Source organism: Lipotes vexillifer, unplaced genomic scaffold (assembly GCF_000442215.2).
Source record: "Lipotes vexillifer unplaced genomic scaffold, Lipotes_vexillifer_v1.1 scaffold71, whole genome shotgun sequence".
NCBI classification, from domain to species: Eukaryota; Metazoa; Chordata; class Mammalia; order Artiodactyla; family Lipotidae; genus Lipotes; species Lipotes vexillifer.
The window spans coordinates 108,513-127,604 of NW_006793703.1; the positions used below are offsets into that span (position 1 = coordinate 108,513).

Genomic DNA, 19,092 nt, shown 5'->3' on the forward strand with positions numbered 1-19,092 from the left:
CATCGGCAGGCGGACCCTCAACCACTGCGCCACCAGGGAAGCCCCTAACTCCCTTTTAATTAATCTCTTCATGATAGGTTTTCATAGTCTACCTTTGCTTATAAGAAAGCCTTGTGGCAAAGCAGGGGTGGGGTAGGAGCATGAGATATTACTTCCTGGTTTTAGGTGGGGTTTTTTTTCTTATTTTTATTTACAGTTATTTTGAATTTGGGGATATTTCTGTTTTTAGGTTATCCCGAAGGCATAGTTTTTATGAGTTTTGTTTATTCTTCTTGTTGTTCTATGTTGGTTTTGGAGGAAATGTTGAGAAATGGGGATCTAAGCCACCACCCTTGTCTTCAGCAACCCTGGAGTTCCTAAAGCTAGAATTTTTAAAAATACATTTTTTTACTTTTGGGAATTTCTCTTGATGTCATATTATCTCATTAATAGGCACAATTCTATTGATAATGTTATCTACACTTTACAGATGAAGAAACTGAGGTCCAGCAAGATTTAATAACTTGAGCGACATCACACAAGTAGAAAGTGGTAGACATGATAATTAAATCTAAAGTGATGCCAAGTTCTTGTTCTTTCTACATACTATCTCCCCGGGCAATTGAACTTACAAACTCATACATTAACAACTACCACAGTCTAATACATTTTAGGGAATATTAATATAAACTGTCAATTTATTCTTCTGTTCCTTGTCTGTTATCCTGTGTCACTGTTATATTTCTAGTAGCCTCTTCTCCATTGGTTGCTACTCCTTGACCTACAAAGGTGCATCCTCCTTGCTCTAGGTGATACAATGCACATTAAGTACTGTCCCAAGGAAAATTGATTCAATAGATGTTAGTTCTGTTTGTTTTTATCCTAATAGAGTATTCCACTTGACATTCTCCCCAATCAAACATGCCGTCATTTCCCCCTTAGCCCACTTTCACTATGGAAGGATCAGTGTACATTCATTGTGTTTTCAAAACTCACTGCATTGTGAGGTTCCATCCCGCTGAATTGAAACTATCCCTGTGCCAAGGCTGTAAAATCTCCTAGCTCAATGTAAACGATCGCCCCACATAGCAGCTGGCAACAGCTTTTGGCAGTCTCCTTTCAGGAGTGGGGTGTAATTTAATCTGCACCTTAGGGGTGCTTAGTTGACGTTTGAAGTACCTTAATCAGGAATGCATACTCTAGGGGTAGTTAGTTAACATTTGAAAGCCCCTAATCAAGAGTCTATACTCCAGAGGCAACCAGTGCATCCAATACTGCTCTCTCAGTCTGCACCAGTGGGTGTGTTAATTAGAATAAAAGATGTTAGAGGTAATTTTTCATTGGTGAACTAGATGGTATTTAAGATAAGTAGTTGACCAAGTCCCTCCACTGGGCTGTAAATGGAGGATAAGGATTTGATGAGGCCAGTAGCCTACCACTGTAGGTCTAGAGCTTGTTTGGCCCTGTGCTTGCAGCCTTTGGTGGAGGATTTTGTCAGCTCACCTGGCCAGTGGAGCATGTTAAGTCTCTATAACCCTACGTGGGCCAAATCCTGGTTGACTGCCTGCTTCTCCCCCCAGAGCTCATTGCACACACACTCTGGCTCAACTTGTTTGCATTTCTTGTCCACAGACATGTTATTCTCAATCTTGAGCCCACTATTTCTTTTTAACTTTTTAATTTATATTTTATGTATAATTGTGTTTAGAGCAGATTGGATATCTCAGGTATGAATTTACAGTGCCATTTTGATCAGAAGCATAAGAATTATTTTTAAGTGGTAACTTTCTTATTTTCTACTTGAGAATACTGACAGTGTTCTGAGGCCGGACTCCCATCTTTGGGGGCAGCATTGTGAATGTGTAATTCTCTGGATATTTTGTGGTCTAATTAAGCTTGGTAATTTTTTGAAGGTTCTTTCTTATATTGAATTCTGTTCAATAGGGGCAGATAGTTCTCTTAAATAGGGGTAATGTTTTTGAACACAACATGTAAATTAAGTTCTGTAGATTGAAATCATTTATATGAACTTTACATAATTTATGTCCTGTGCATAGTGTAAGGAGTTGACGTCTATAGGAGTTTATAGTAAACACTATTATCTCTTGTACTTTGACATGTATAAATATAAATGATAAATGAAATAAAATAGCATATTTAATAAAAATTTAAGTGTATTACCAGGGCCCTTCTGCAGATGGATGAAATATGTGTATAGGCATGGCATGTGTTACTGATCTTCTTACCAAACATACTGAGAAAAGAAAGCAGCCAGGTTCTAGTCTAGATTGCTTTCCATATTCACTGGGAAACAAAAAAGTAGTTTTCTTTTATAAGATACTTAGCTGCATAAATGGATTATTCACCTTGCTTATTTGTTATTAAATGGGCTTTTATAATATTGGTATACATAATTAACTCTAAGCCTTGGAACTAGAGATATCCAGAGTTAAACCGTAGTTAATGGAATCAGGGAATTACAGAGCTTGAAAAGACCTTAGATAGCATCTACTTAATCCTTGCATGACTACCAAAGTGTCCTAGTTAAACCCTCCTTCCATGATTCCACACGGACATGATTTATATCCACTTAGGCATGTATGTCTGTACAGATATATACCGATCTGTCTGCCTTATCTGTCTGGTCTATCTGTTTATCTGTCTAGACTATGTGTGTGTGCATAAAAGATACAATTGGGACCAATAGCATTTTAGTAGAAATAATTGGTTAAAGAACATCAGAGTAGTAACAGTGCTAATTGTTTACATTTACATCAGTGAAAATCTTTAAAACCAAGTTGAAGAAATCGTCACTTGATAAGGTCCTCAGCAGAAATAAAAAAGAATTGGGAAGGACTTCCCTGGTTGCACAGTGGTTAAGAATCTGTCTGCCAATGCAGGGGACACAGGTTAGAGCCCTGGTCTGAGAAGATCGTACATGCCATAGAGCACCTAAGCCCGTGTGCCACAACTAGTGAGCCTGCGCTCTAAAGCCTGCGTGCCACAGCTGCTGAAGCCTGCGCTCCTGGAGCCTGTGCTCCACAACAAGAGAAGCCATCACAATGAGAAGCCCATGCACTGCAACGAAGAGTAGTCCCCGCTCGCTGCAACTAGAGAAAGCCTGGGCGCAGCAAAGAAAACCCAACGCAGCAAAAATAAATAAACTTATTTAAAAAAATAAGAGAATTGGGAAAGGAAGTAAAGTATTTATAATTTTAAAGTGTTCTAAAACCAACACGTTGAGTACATAGTATAAGGATAGAGATACATACAAGAGAATGATTTAGGGTTTATTAGTTTGGAAAGATGTATATTTTGTGCTAATGGACATGTGAGGCCTTACTGAATTTCAGCTAAATTATTTTTATACAAGGTTTTTTCCTTAAAGCACCAATAATTCTTTCTGACCTCACAGGCTTTTTGTGGTTATCAGTCTAGTCTTCATGGTTGATTATATTCTTCTTCTTCTTTTTTTTTTGTGGTACACGGACCTCTCACTTTTTGAATTATGGTTTTCTCAGGGTATATGCCCAGTAGTGGGATTGCTGGGTCGTATGGTAGTTCTATTTTTAGTTTTTAAGGAACCTCCGTACTGTTCTCCATAGTGGCTGTATCAATTTTTATTCCCACCCACAGTGTATGAGGGTTCCCTTTTCTCCACACCCTCTCTAGCATTTATAGTTTGTAGATTTTTTGATGATGGCCATTCAGTCCGGTGTGAGGTGATACCTCACTGTAGTTTTGATTTGCATTTCTCCAGGGATTAGTGATGTTGAGCATCCTTTTGTGTGTGTTGGCAATCTGTATATCTTCTTTGGAGAAATGTCTGTTTAGGTCCTCTGCCCATTTTTGTATTGGGTTCTTTGTTTTTTTGATATTGAGCTGCATGAGCTGCTTGTATATTTTGGAGATTAATCCTTTGTCAGTTGCTTCATTTGCAGATGTTTTCTCCCATTCTGAGGGTTGTCTTTTCATCTTGTTTATGGTTTCATTTTCTGTGCAGAAGCTTTTTCTTTTTTTTTGTGGTACGCGGACCTCTCACTGTTGTGGCCTCTCCCGTTGCAGAGCACAGGCTCCGGATGCGCAGGCCCAGTGGCCATGGCTCACGGGCCCAGTTGCTCCGCGGCATGTGGGATCTTCCTGGACCAGGGCACGAACCCGTGTCCCATGCATTGGCAGGCGGACTCTCAACCACTGCGCCACCAGGGAAGCCCTGTGCAGAAGCTTTTAAGTTTCATTATGTCCCATTTGTTTATTTTTGTTTTTATTTCCATTTCTCTAGGAGGTGGGTCAAAAAGGATCTTGCGTTGATTTATGTCATAGGGTGTTCTGCCTATATTTTCCTCTAAGAGTTTTATAGTTTCTGGCCTTACATTTAGGTCTGTAATCCATTTTGAGTTTATTTTTGTGTGTGGTGTTAGGTAATGTTCTAATTTCATTCTTTTACATGTAGCTGTCTGGTTTTCCCAGCGCCACTTATTAAAGGGGCTGTCTTTTCTCCATTGTATATTCTTGCCTCCTTTATCAAAGATAAGGTGACCATATGTGCTTGTGTTTATCTCTGGGTTTTCTATCCTGTTCTATTGGTCTGTATTTCTTTTTTTGTGCCAGTACCCCACTGTCTTGATTACTGTAGCTTTGTAGTATAGTCTGAAGTCAGGGAGCCTCATTTCTTCAGGTCCGTTTTTCTTCCTGAAGATTGCTTTAGCTATTCAGTGTCTTTTGTGTTTCCATACAAATTGTGCAATTTTCTGTTCTAGTTTTGTGAAAAGTGCCTTTGGTAGTTTGATAGGGATTGCATTGAATCTGTAGATATCTTTGGGTAGTATAGTCTTTTTCACAATGTTGATTTTTCCAATCCAGGAACATGGTATGTCTCTCTTTCTGTTTGTATCATCTTTAATTTCTTTGTTCAGTGTCTTATAGTTTTCTGCATACAGGTCTTTTGTCTCCTTAGGTAGGTTTAGTCCTAGATATTTTATTCTTTTTGTTGCAGTGGTAAATGGGCGTTTTCCCTTAATTTCTCTTTCAGATTTTTCATCATTAGTGTATAGGAATGCAAGAGATTTCTGTGCATTAATTTTGTATCCTGCTATTTTACCAAATCCATTGATTAGCTCTAGTAGTTTTCTGGTAGCATCTTTAGGATTCTCTATGTATACTATTATGTCATTTGTAAGCAGTGACAGTTTTACTTTTCTGATTTTGATTCCTTTTCTTTTTCTTCTCTGATTGTTGTAGCTAAAAGTTCCAAAACTATGTTGAATAACAGTGTTGAGAGTGGGCAACCTTGTCTTGTCCCTGATCTTAGTGGAAATGATTTCAGTTTTTCACTGTTGAAAACGATGTTGGCTGTGGGTTTGTCATATATGGCCATTATTATGTTGAGGTAAGTTCTCTTCATGCCTACTTCTGGAGGGTTTTTATCATAAATGGGTGTTGAATTTTGTCGAAAGGTTTTTCTGCATCTATTGAGATTATCATATGGTTTGTTAATATTGTGTGTCACATTAATTGATTTGCCTATATTGAAGAATCCTTGCATTCCTGGGATAAACACCACTGTATTATGGTGTATGATCCTTTTAATCTGCTCTTGGATTCTGTTTGCTAGTGTTTTGTGCAAGATTTTTGCATCTGTGTTCATCAGTGATATTGGCCTGTAGTTTTCTTTCTTTGTGACATCCTTGTCTGGTTTTGGTATCAGGGTGATGGTGGCCTCGTAGAATGAGTTTGGGAGTGTTCCTCCCTCTGCTATATTTTGGAAGAGTTTGAGAAGGATAGGTGTTAGCTCTTCTCTTAATGTTTGATAGAATTTCCCTGTGAAGCCATGTGGTACTGGGCTTTTGTTTGTTGGGAGATGTTTAATCATAGTTTCAATTTCATTGCTTATGACTTGTCTGTTTATATTTTCTAATTCTTCCTGGTTCAGTCTCAGAAGGTTGTGCTTTTCTAAGAATTTGTCCATTTCTTCCAGGTTGTCCATTTTACTGGCATAAATTTGCTTGTAGTAATCTCTCATGATCCTTTGTATTTCTGCAGTGTCAGTTGTTACTTCTCCTTTTTTATTTCAAATTCTGTTGATTTCAGTCTTCTCCCTTATTTTCTTGATGAGTCTGGCTAATGGTTTATCTATTTTGTTTATCTTCTTAACCCAGATTTTAGTTTTACTGATCTTTGCTGTCATTTCCTTCATTTCTTTTTCATTTATTTCTGATCTGATCTTTATGATTTTTTTTCCTTCTGCTAACTTTGGGTTTCTTTTGTTCTTCTTTCTCTGATTGCTTTAGGTGTAAAGTTAGGTTGTTTATTTGATATGTTTCTTGTTTCTTGAGGTAGAACTGTATTGCTGTAAACTTCCCTCTTAGCCCTCCTTTTGCTGCATCCCATAGGTATTGGGTTGTCGTGTTTTCATTGTCATTTGCTTCTAGTTATTTTTTATTTCCTCTTTGATTTCTTCAGTGATCTCTTGGTTATTTAGCAGTGTATTGCTTATCATCCATGTGTTTGTATTTTTTTACAGTTTTTTTTTGAATTGAAAGAATTTGTCTATTTTGCAATGAACCAAACTAGGTATTATACATACTTGAATAGACAGAAAAATATGACTTTCACAGTATAAATAAATGCAGTGTTCCAGTAGGAAGTAAATACAATTCAGTAAAATGGCACTGTTTCAGAAATCAATCATAAGGAATAAACAGAAATGCAGACAAATATGTGTATAAAGTAATGTTTGCTCTAACAAATATTAAACTAAATTGTTCAACAATGAGAAAATTGTTAAATATACTATGAGATACTATGCAGATCTTTAAAGTTACATTTGTTTTTTTATCACATTTAAAAAAAATTCAAACAGAAAGTCACAAAAATTATAATCATCCTCATCAGTTCACTCAGTTCCATGTAATTAATCTTTTTTTCTTCTTGATCTTTTGTTAGCACTTTTATGAATTCATCAGTTTTCCATTAGAGTTCTGAAAATGCTTATTCATTCAGTTCAGCCGTGTAGTCAGTTACCAGAAACCTGTACTTGTCAGAGTCTTTTCCATGAATTCTTTGAAGATGAAACCCTTTTATAGGAACATTTTTGCAAAAGCATCAGAGTACACCCAGGACTGTCTGTAAATGACAAAAGACTTAAAAATGACCACGGTTAAAGATTTGATGAAAGTTCATAATAGTGCAATTGACAACGAAATTCAGTTATTTCTGACATATACATTTAAAAGTAATAACTAGAATTATGACTTATAACATTATACCAGAACACATAAGATTTTTAGGAATTTCATGTAATGTCTGAGACATTTATATTAACATATTTCCATACAAATAACCCAAAGAAATTTAGTATTAGTTGTTTTTTAATTTTTAAATTTTATTTGATTTATTTTCTTATACAGCATGTTCTTATTAGTCATCAGTTTTATACACATCATTGTGTACCTGTCAATCCCAATCGCCCAATTCAGCACACCACCATCGCCACCCTCCCGTGGCTTTCCCTCCTTAGTGTCCATACATTTGTTCTCTACATCTTTGTCTCAACTTCTGCCCTGCAAACCGGTTCATCTGTACCATTTTTCTATGTTCCATGTACATGTGTTAATATGTGATATTTGTTTTTCTCTTTCTGACTTACTTCACTCTGTATGACAGTCTCTAGATCCATCCATGTCTCAACAAATGACTCAATTTCATTCCTTTTTATGGCTGAGTAATATTCCATTGTATATATGTACCACAACTTCTTTATCCATTCATCTGTTGATGGGCATTTAGGTTGCTTCCATGACCTGGCTGTTTTAAATAGTGCTGCAAAGAACATTGGGGTGCATTTGTCTTTTGAGTTATGGTTTTCTCTGGGTATATGCCCAGTAGTGGGTTTCCTGGATCATATGGTAATTCTGTTTTTAGTTTTTTAAGGAACCTCCATGCTGTTCTCCAGAGTGGCTGTATCAATTTACATTCCCAGCAACAGTGCCAGAGGGTTCCCTTTTCTCCACATCCTCTCCAGCATTTGTTGTTTGTAGATTTTCTGATGATGCCCATTCTAACTGGTGTGAGGTGGTCCTGTAATTGATATGTAGTCTCATAGTGTTGTGGTCGGAAAAGATAGTTGATATGATTTCAATTTTCTTAAATTTACCAAGGCTTGATTTGTGACCCAAGATTTGACCTATCCTGGAGAATGTTCCATGTGTACTAGAGAAGAAAGTGTGTTCTGTTGTTTTTGGATGGAATGTCTTATAAATATCAATTAAGTCCATCTTATTTAATGTGTCATTTAAAGCTTGTGTTTCCTTATTTTCATTTTGGATGATCTGTGCATCGATGAAACTGGGGTGTTAAAGTCCCCTAATATTATTGTGTTACTGTCGATTTCCCCTTTTATGGCTGTTAGCATTTGCCTCGTTTATTGAGGTGCTCCTATGTTGGGTGCATAAATATTTTGCAGTTGTTATATTTTCTTCTTGGATTGATACCTTGATCATTATGTAGTGTCCTTTGTTTCTTGCAGTAGTCTTTATTTTAAAGTCTATTTTGTTTAATGTGAGAATTGCTACTCCAGCTTTCTTTTGATTTCCATTTGCGTGAAATATCTTTTTCCATCCCCTCACTTTCAGTCTCTCTGTGTCCCTAGGTCTGAAGTGGGTTTCTTATTGACAGCATATATACGGGTCTTGTTTTTGTATCCATTCAGCCAGTCTGTGTGTTTTGGTTGGAGCATTTAATCTACTTACACTTAAGGTAATTATAGATATGTATGTTCCTGTTACCATTTTCTTAATTGTTTTGTGCTGGTTTTGTAGGTCTTTTCCTTCTCTTGTTTTTCCTGCCTAGAACAGTTCCTTTAGCATTTGTTGTAAAGCTGGTTTGGTGGTGCTGAATTCTCTTAGCTTTTGCTTGTCTGTAAGGGTTTTAATTTCTCCATCGAATCTGAATGAGATCCTTGCTGGGTAGAGTAATCAGATTGGTTGTAGCTTTATCCCTTTCATCACTTTAAATATGTCTTGCCACTCCCTTCTGGCTTGCAGAGTTTCTGCTGAAAGAGCAGCTGTTAGCCTTACGGGGATTCCCTTGTGTGTTATTTGTTGTTTTACCTTGCTGCTTTTAATATTTTTTGTTTGTATTTAATTTTTGATAGTTTGATTATTATGTGTCTTGGTGTGTTTCTCCTTGGATTTATCCTGTATGGGGCTCTGTGTTTCCTGGACTTGATTGACTATTTCCTTTCACATATTAGGGGAGTTTTCAACTCTAATCCCTTCAAATATTTTCTCAGTCCTTTTCTTTTTCTTTTCTTCTTCTGGGATCCCTGTAATTCAAATGTTGGTGTGTTTAAAATCCCAGAGGTCTCTGAGACTGTCCTCAATTGTTTTCATTCTTTTTTCTTTATTCTGCTCTGCGTTAATTATTTCCACTGTTTTATCTTCCAGGTCACTTACCCGTACTTCTACCTCAGTTATTCTGCTATTGATTCCTTCTAGAGAATTTTAAATTTAAGTTATTCTGTTGTTCATCATTATTTGCTCTTTAGATCTTCTAAGTCCTTGTTAAATGGTTCTTGTATTTTCTCCATTCTAGTTGCAAGATTTTGGATCGTTTTTAACTGTCATTACTCTGGTGGGCAGAACTGCATCAGGTGGTGTGTTTTGGGGTGTCTGTTAACTTATTATGGTTTTAAGCACCTCTCTGCTAATGGGTGGGTTTGTGTTCCTGTCTTGCTGGTTGTTTGGCATGAGGTTTCCAGCCCTGTAGCTTGCCGGTCGTTGAGTGGATATGGATCTTAGCATTGAGATGGAGATCTCTGGGAGAGCTCTCCCCTATTGATATTACATGGGGCCAGGAGGTCTCTGGTGGTCCAGTGTCCTGAACTCGGCTCTCCCACCTCAGAGGCTGAGGCCTGACACCCCGCTGGAACACAAGACCCTGTCAGCCACAGAGCTCAGAGGAAAAGGGAGAAGAAAAAGGAAAGGAAAAAAAAAAGTTATTAAAATAAAAGTAAAAACATATTATTAAAATAAAAAAATTAAAAAAGTAATAAAAATAGAGCAACCAAACCAATAAACAAATCCACCAATGATAACGAGTCCTAAATACTATACTAAGATAAACATAAAAATCAGAAACCAGTCAGTCGCATACAGCAAACCCCAAGTCTACAGTTGCTCCTGAAGTCCCCCTCCTCAATTTGGGATGATTCGTTGTCTATTCAGGTATTCCACAGATGCAGGTACATCAAGTTGATTGTGGAGATTGAATCTGCTGCTTCTGAGGCTGCTGGGAGAAATTTTCCCTTCTCTTCTTTGTTTGCACAGATCCTGGGGCTCAGATTTGGATTTGGCCCCGCCTATGCATGTAGGTCACCTGAGGGTGTCTGTTCCCCACCCAGTTAAGGATGGGGTTAAAGGAGTGGCTGATTGGGGGGCTCTGGCTCGCTCAGCCTGGGGGAAAGGAGGGGTATGGAATGCAGGGTGAGCCTGTGGCAGCAGAGGCCAGCGTGACATTGCAGAGGCCTGAGGTGCGTCATGTGTTCTCCCGGGTAAGTTGTCCCTGGATCCCGGGACCCTGGCAGTGGTGGGCTGCACAGGCTCCTGGGAGAGGAGGTGTGGAGAGTGACGGTGCGTCATTGTTCTCCCGGGTAAGTTGTCCCTGGATCCCGGGACCCTGGCAGTGGTGGGCTGCACAGGCTCCTGGGAGAGGGGGTGTGGAGAGTGACATGTGTTTGCACGCAGGCTTCTTGGTGGCTGCGCAGCCTTAGCGTTTCATGCCCATCTCTGGTGTGCACTCTGATATCTGTGGCTTGAGCCTGTCTCTGAAGTTCGTTTAGGTGGTACTCTGAATCCCCTTTCCTTGCCCATCCTGCAACAATGGTGTCTTGACTCCTAGGCACTTCCAGACTTTTTCCCGGGCTCCCTCCCGGTTAGCTTTGGTGCACTAGCCCCCATCAGGCTGTGTTCATGCAGCCAACCCCAGTCTTCTCCCTGGGATCTGAACTCCGAAGCCCGAGCCTCAGCTTTATATTATTTTTTAAAATTGCCTTTTAATTGTCAGCTGGTGTAAGTGAAATAGATAATGTAAATTAATTAATACTGGCTTTGTTCAATGTTTATGCTCTAGGAGATTTTGGGAGACAAACAGAAAGATAAGGTTGTAAACAAATGTGCCATTTGGGGCTGTGACATTTTATTATTCATACCTTGCTTATTTTTTAATAGGCTATCATATTAGTGTGCATATAAGTAGCTGTACGCCACTTAATCTAGGGGCTTTTTGACTCCAAGTGCATGTACCTCATTACCCAAGCACTCTTGCAGCAGGTGCCTGAGATGTTTAGGTGGCCCTTTGCATGTGTCCTGCCTGTGATTCGTATGTGCTCTTGTGAAGATCATTTTTGTCCCAGCTAAATTTCTGTTACCTTCTTGCCTGCCTAAAGCTCTGCTTATAGTTTTGTTTCATTTTCCCCTCTGCTGTGCTGAATTTAGATGGCTCCCTGGTTGCTAAGTACTTTGCTGCTATTCAGGTTGGTTTTGCAGCATGGAGTGATTCTGTGGCCTGAGGTGTCTAGCTCTTCGTGTGTAAAACAAAACCAGTAACTAAAATGTCTGTTATCGGAATGTCACGTCTAGAAATACCGATGACTTTTTTCGACTTGCCTTCAGAATTGTCATGTCAGTTTAGAGGCTTTAAGCCTTCTTGGTGCTACACCCAGTTTGCTACTATTAAGATATTTAAAATTAAATATGGTATCATTAAATGCCCTCTACACTGTGAAGGAAGCCATATGGATTTGTTCATTCTCTGTGTGCTTCTCTCTTGTGGGTTTCAGGGGTCTAGTGAGTTGAAGTAAGGCAGCAGAATTATGCATAAATCTGTAGAGGACTTATTCACTTAACAAATTTGTGTAAGTAATTATATCATGGGTGTCATTAAATGAACATTAAATGTTCGTACTTAAGTGCATTTTATGAGTTGCGAGCAAAAAAGCGATTGAGAATAGCCTACATGTCATCTGAAGTAGAGGTTTCAGAGACTTTACACAGTGGTTAGAAGGACTTATTCCATATACTGGGATATTTTCATTCTTCCTTAAATAAGTAGATTTCAAAACACTCCAGTGGTAAACAACTTGGAGTGGTTTGTGTAGTATAGTTGAGCTTGAATCTAGTAAAGAATGTATATGTTCTTTCAGGATATCACATTTTAAAAACCGTTCGGTTGTTTAGAGGAGTGGGGGAGAGGGGAGGATGGGGACAACTTTGTTAGGGTCCATCTTTAGGCTGGTATTCACTTTTGCTTTTGTCTATCTTAATCCAGCCATTTGTAAAATGAGAGAATTATTTTTGGGCCAGAGGTTTTCAACCTGTAGTTCTTTTGGTAGTTGTGGAAACCCCTGAAGTCATATGAGAAGTTTTGTATATATACATGTTAGCTTGAGAGAAAGGCCTATGGTTTTCAGTAGGTGACAGAAGTCTCAGATCCCAGCCCTGCCCTCTCCCCAACTCCTGCAGGGGTTAAGAACCACTGTTAGAAACCAGATGGTTTGGATGAAAGCTGTAGTCTAAACATCTGCAGAGGCTTTTGACCTATAATACTACTCAGAAAACTTCAATGGTTTAGCAAGACCTGTCTTCAATAATGATGTTTTGGTGGACATGTTTTTAAAGAAAAATAGAATGTTGTTCTTCTGTATTTATGAAATACTCTTCATTACTCTTTTCCTCGGTCTTGTCTCACTTGTACATATTATTTTTCCTTTTTCTTCATCTCTCTTATTGGTTATAATTTTAACTTATTTACCTTTTCTTTTCCACATGTATGTATAATGTCTTTTTATCAAGCTACTTATCTCTAACTAATAAATAGGAATTTTAGACTATGGTCTGGCTCTTTGGAATTCTCCTGCAGCACCAAGTATGGCATTTTATAAACAGTGAAGGTTAATAAATGTCACCAATGTTAATAAATGACTCATTGTAGAAATGGTAGTCTGTGGAAAAATTTCTGTGGAGATTTGCTTCCTTTTAATTGTTTCTCTCTTATTAATTGATGGGTATTAATATGAGGAACGTAACTGTGTGTGTGTGTGTTATTCTTAGACAGTTACTGTGTAAGTATAATTTAATTTCAAATTTAATTGAAAAACCTCTCTGATTCCTTTAAGGGAATGATTGCATTTTTTTATACCCGTTCTGTTTTTCGATTTGCTGATAGAATCTGTGGCTATTTATTAATTTTTTACAGTGAAGGAGATAAACCTTCAGGACATCAAGGAGGATTTGGAGTTGGATCCAGAGGAGAACAGCACCCTTTTTATGGGCATCCTCATCAAGGGGCTGGCCAAACTGAAGAAGATCCCAGAGACAGTTAAGGCGATCAAAGAACGCTTGGAGCGGGAGCTGAAGCAAATTGTGAAGAGGTCTACAACCCAGGTGGCTGACAGTGGTTATCAGAGGGGAGAGAACCTCACGGCTGAGAACCAACCAAGGTAGGTGGGGGTGTGGTTTGTGTGGGTTTTTTTTTTTTTTTTGGTTGCCTTGGGTCTTCACTGCTGTGTGCAGGCGTTCTCTAGTTTAGGCGAGCAGAAGCTACTCTTTGTTGCAGTGCACGGGCTTCTCATTGCGGTGGCTTCTGTTGTTGCGGAGTGTGAGGTCTAGGCATGTGGGTTCAGTAGTTGCATCCCATGGGCCCTAGAGTGCACAGGCTTCAGTAGTTGTGGCGTGTGGGCTCAGTAGTTGTGGCACGTGGGCTCAGTAGTTGCAGCATGCTGGGCTCTAGGGCACGTGGGCTTCAGTAGTTGTGGTGTGCGGGCTCAGTAGTTGTGGCTCCCGGGCTTAGCTGCTCCACGGCATGTGGGATCTTCCCAGACCAGGGATGCAACCTGTGTCCCCTGCGTTGGCAGGCGGATTCTTAACCACTGTGCCAGCAGGGAAGTCCCATGGTTTGTGTTTTTGATCATTGTGTTTACTGTACCTTTTCTAGGGTGGGTGGGGTAAGTAAATATCTTAGGTTGATGTTGTTTCTTTTTTTTTTTTTTCTTGCGTTATGCGGGCCTCTCACTGTTGTGGCCTCTCCCATTTGCGGAGCACAGGCTCCGGACGCGCAGGCTCAGCGGCCATGGCTCACGGGCCCAGCCGCTCCGCGGCATGTGGGATCCTCCCGAAACGGGGCACGAACCCGCGTCTCCTGCATCAGCAGGCGGACTCTCAAGCACTGCGCCACCAGGGAAGCCCCTGATGTTGTTTCTTGAACTTTGTATACTATGGCCCATACAAACTCAGATTGGTGAAAACAGCTTGAAGAGGCATAGTTCAGCTGGTTTTTGAAGGTAGTTGAGAAGTTTTAAAGCATGTTGTCCATACTCAAAGAATGTAGCAATTATTGAATATTTCTTAAGCACTTAACTATATTCAAGGCAATTTATGTATATTATTTAATTCTCACTATAACTTTTTGAGCTGATTACTTAGTATCCACATTTTATAGTTAAGGAAACTGGGGTTCAGAGATGAAGTAATTAGCTCAAGGTCACAGAACAAGTGGCTGGCCTTCCAGCTGAATGCAAGTCCATGGTATTTCCTCTGTCCCATGGTTTCTTCTTTAATGTGTAGTGATATTTGCCAATAGGCAAATCAGTCTCAGGGATTCCTTTATGTACTTAAAACAACGAATAAGGTTTGGATTTTGTAATTCTTGTTTCATAAGGGGAAAACTGAAATTGTCCTCTGATCCTAACTCTGTCTTGACTGTGATACACTGGGAGCTCATGTCTGCCAAACCAGAGCTTAGGGCATACTAGTCTAATGTCATCTGATGGTGGGAGAAGATATTTCAAATTGAGGCTTTCCTAGAAAATCCAAGATTCACTGTACATGGATCTTTGTTCCCTCCTTCCCTTTCTCTGTTCTATTCCCTAACCCTCCATGTACACCAGATATGGGCAAGGCAGGAATTTGTCGTTTGAAGGGAAAAGGCCAGTGGAAACTACAATTTTGTCTGAGAACAGAGGGCAAAGTAGGGCATTTCTTCTAAGTTGCTCAAATAATGTGTGTTCCTGGGATGTGTGAGATAGTGTGTGTTAGACAGAGTTCATAATCTTGTTGACATGTCATGAAGGAAATTCTGTTTGTACTTAGGACTTAAATTTTTTTTTTTTAAAGAAGATAAACAAATTTAAGGAGAAATAACAATAGCTTAGTATGGAGTTCCCCACTTTAAAATTTTGAAGAAATTAATGTATTCTGTTTACGTTTTCTATATTCTTTTGTTTTTCTAAATAATAATGATCTTAATTATACTTTAGAAGTCTTCAAAAATTAATTCCCTTGTACACTTCATTCAGAAGTACGATTGGTGAAGAAAACATTCTCCACCCCTCTTATGCCACAGAGTATTTCAAAGCACATGCTTTGAGGAGCATGGGTTTTGGAGCTGAGCAGACCTGACTTTGAATTTCAGCTCTGTAACTGAGGAAAACAACCTGTCTTGCAGGGTTGCTCGTGTTAGATGAGGTTATATGGTTAGAGCTTGGTAGAGCAGTGCCAGTAGGTACCATTACATGCATTTGTGCGTGTGTGTGAATACATAAGTTTATTTATTCTTGGTTCCTTTCTCAACTTTCATGTTCGTTGATCACTCACACTGTGATCCAGAGAAGCTGGGAATGGTTCTAAACGGAACTGTGCTTTTCTTCTTTCTTTGCCTGGTGCCTGGATTTTCATGTAGACCTTTTGCCTCCTTACTAATGAACACTCTAGAATTCTGATTTGCTGTTTGCCGAGTTGCTGCAAGTCCCAAGATGAGTACAGTGAACTTTCATAGGGAAATAGCATGACTATAGTATATATTGGAAATAAAGCGAAAAGGGCACGGGTCAGTAACTGTTCTGTACTTCTCATTACAGTCCCCTTAGCAGCAGTGTGTCTTTCCTAGGATTTTGACCTCTTCCTCTTCCGTTCCTTCGGCACCTTCCAAAATTCACAAGTGGAAATTACAGCAACAGAAGTGGAAATTCAGCATACTGCCCCAGGAAATAATAAATGTTTCTCTATGAAGAATGAGTCAGCAGGAGGGTATTTTTCCCTCTTTAAGTTTCGTTTTTGGTCAGTATTTTAAAGGCTTTTGTAGGTAGGATATATTGGACACCGGCAAGTGAACAAGCTATTTGTCGTGATTTCATGCCTATAACATGATCCCATTTTATAAAGTGTACAAATATGAAATTTTGGGCCAAAACTCCTTGTTATTAGATAAAATAGTACAGAGTAAGCAAATATTTGGAACCACTTTTTGAAAATCAAAGATTAAATTCTTGGGTTGGTGTTCCAAATGGCTGATAATTTGGAGCTAGTCTATGGTAGCTGTGTGCCAACAAATGCTTTAAAACTCCTCAAGAATTAATTACCTGGGAAACTTCATTCAAAAGTGATTGCATTGTCACTTCTAGAGGTTTAGAAGTTTACAAAGGGTATTGTCAGATTATCCTTGAAGCTTGCATGATACCTTGTGTTAAACTGTACTGGGAGGTGTGAGTGACATTATTTTAGAGAGAAGTAAAGTCATAACACTTTACATTGTTATTAATATTATCTTTTACCATTCAAGAAATCTTACGTTAAAGGTGTAAGAGACTGTTTTCCTTAAAGGAAGTTGGAGCATAGGCAGAAACAACCATGAATCCTTCTTCCACAAAATGATTCTCTCCCTCACTAACACCCCCCACCCCCCACCCCCGCCAATGAAATAACCTATTCCAAATCGTTAGCATATAAATGCTACTCTGAGGCTAGGCACCGAATTGTAACTTTCCCTAAAAGTCTCATTGTTCAGCATCATCTTCTTAAATATATTCTGGTTGTGATGCATTGAAGGCCTGTTTTCATTTGTCTTTATGTAAAGAGAATTAATGTTGTGTGCTATTTTGCTAGAAAAGTAGTAGGAACCAGACTAGTGAACTCTGTTTTGCTTTCACTTCCTGCAGAGCCAGAATACTTTCACAGTTTTCAAAAATCACTTTGGTCACCCACTTATTATTTTATTTTAGTCTTGATCCCCCAACCTATCTATTGTCTATTTATAGGAGAAATATTTTGTCTTCCTGTTCATTCATTATCTAGTGTCTATAAACCTCTGTTTACTATGAAAGGAAAATATTCAACTACTATTGTTGCCAAATTGATAAACATTAGGGTAACAAGGGCTTTTTAAATCTCCCAGAACCACCTGCTACCCATAATTTCCTCAGAAAGGCAGGCAGTGTCTTCAATATCAGATGGCTTGTGTGGTCTGCAGCCTGTGCAGCTCATAACCAGTTTCTTCAACTCCTGCTGCCTTGCTATTGGTTCTTTCCTCAAATCTAGCTCATGAGCATTTTCATTTTTGTTCAGAAAAGCTGTAGGAAGTCCTTTACTATTTAGCAAATAAGAAAAGCGTGAAAAATACATGGAACAAAATCTTCTCAAAGGTGTGATACCTTGTTAAGAATATGTGAGAGAGAAGAATGTGGGAAAAGAGAAGGATTGGCGTGGAACGGATACTTGACTGACTTGAAAATGGTCCTGGTTAAAAGTGAAAGCGGGCTGGGGAGGTGCTGGAGGCCTGCTCCACTTTGGTAAGACTATTGGTCTGGAAGAGGGCAGAAAGGATTGAATGAATGGACAATGGCTGCCAGGGAGACCTTTTCCCTTTTTGGAAGGAGACCATTATGTGATGTTCCTTGATCTCTATTATGAATGAGGGAAGATTAAGCATCTGATATAAAAAGCAGAGAACACTGCATATTCTGTGCTCACTGTTATACTGAGGAAAAATTCATGGGAGAAACGGGAGAGAAATATGCTTTAATGCTAAAAGTAGCTGTGTTTGGATAGTAAGGTTATAGGTCCCCCCCACTTTATTTTGCAACTGTTATTAAGTTATAGTGAAAAATAAATTCATTATTTAAGAATTAATTTAAAGTATTACTCAAGTTATTTTAATCAAAAGAAATCATTACAAATGGCAATGCTGATTGGGGGTATTAGTGTGGAAAAACATAGTACGTGTTTGCAGATCAACTGGATCATGTTCATTAAGTTACTTTTTATGGTGTGTGTGTGTGTGTGTGTTTGGTTATTTTCTGACTGCTCCTAGAATGGAAGCTTCAAGAGAAGAGAGAACTAGTTTGCCTTGTTCAGCATCATATCTCCAGAATGTAGGCTCAGAGCCCACCAGACCCATAATAAATATATTTTGAATGAAAGAATGAATTCCACTTATATTGAATATCAGTCATGGACCAGGAACTGGGCTCAAATGCCACACAAATACGACATGATCCCTGTCCTTATGGAGTTTAAAGTCTAGAGGGGAAGAAAGGCATTAATAAGAGAACCTTTAGCTAAGTGTATTATTACAAACCGCGATAAGTGCTGCAGAGGAAAAGCAAAGTGTGCCATGAGAGCATGGGGGCCTAATCTGGTCTGGGTAGGTGGGCATTAGGGTGTGTCTTGTTCTGGGGGGGATGTGTGTGTGTGTATTTTAAATAATAAAGTAAGGCAGCTTTTACTGTTGTTTTATACAAGTTGTAGTTATCAAGCTCCATTCATTGGATAACACCTGCTAGTTATTCTTATAGTTGTGCAGTTACCTTGACGATGACATATAAGATGTGAGAAGGAGAGCATCCGATTCTTGATGTGCCATTTTCAGAGTTCTTTGCTGGTTGATTAGATTTTTGTGGTTTATTAGATTCTGATAATTACTGCCAAGTGTGTTTTTCTTAGAGATAATACCAAGTTTTCATGTCATCAATGATGTTTGAGTCTCTAGTAAACAGATTGTATTATCAAAATATTTTTATCTGTGTCAATCTGATTGGTGAAAAATGGTATTTCCAAGGTGGTTTTGATTTGTATTTTTTAGAGAAAATTTGAGTGAGGTTAAACTTCTTATTTGTGTAAAAAGTAATTCATTGTTATGATATCTATGTTATATATGGATATATTACTTCAAAATAATCTGGGTTGAGGGTGAGTGTAGATATAGCTAAAACAAGATTAGTGATAACTGATACTTATTGAATCAGGGTGATAGGTACAGGATGGTTCATTATCCTATCCTAAA

At 38.7% G+C, this 19,092-nt stretch overlaps 1 protein-coding gene across 2 annotated transcripts in view; it reads left to right on the plus strand.

The window, feature by feature from the left end:
- Positions 1–19,092, plus strand: part of EXOC4 (exocyst complex component 4) — an 839,136-nt gene that overhangs the window by 92,007 nt on the left and 728,037 nt on the right. For both annotated transcript variants that reach the window (XM_007466566.1, XM_007466567.1), the window contains one exon: positions 13,234–13,477. In XM_007466566.1, the coding sequence (XP_007466628.1) occupies positions 13,234–13,477 (244 nt within the window). The remainder of the gene's footprint in view (positions 1–13,233; positions 13,478–19,092) is intronic.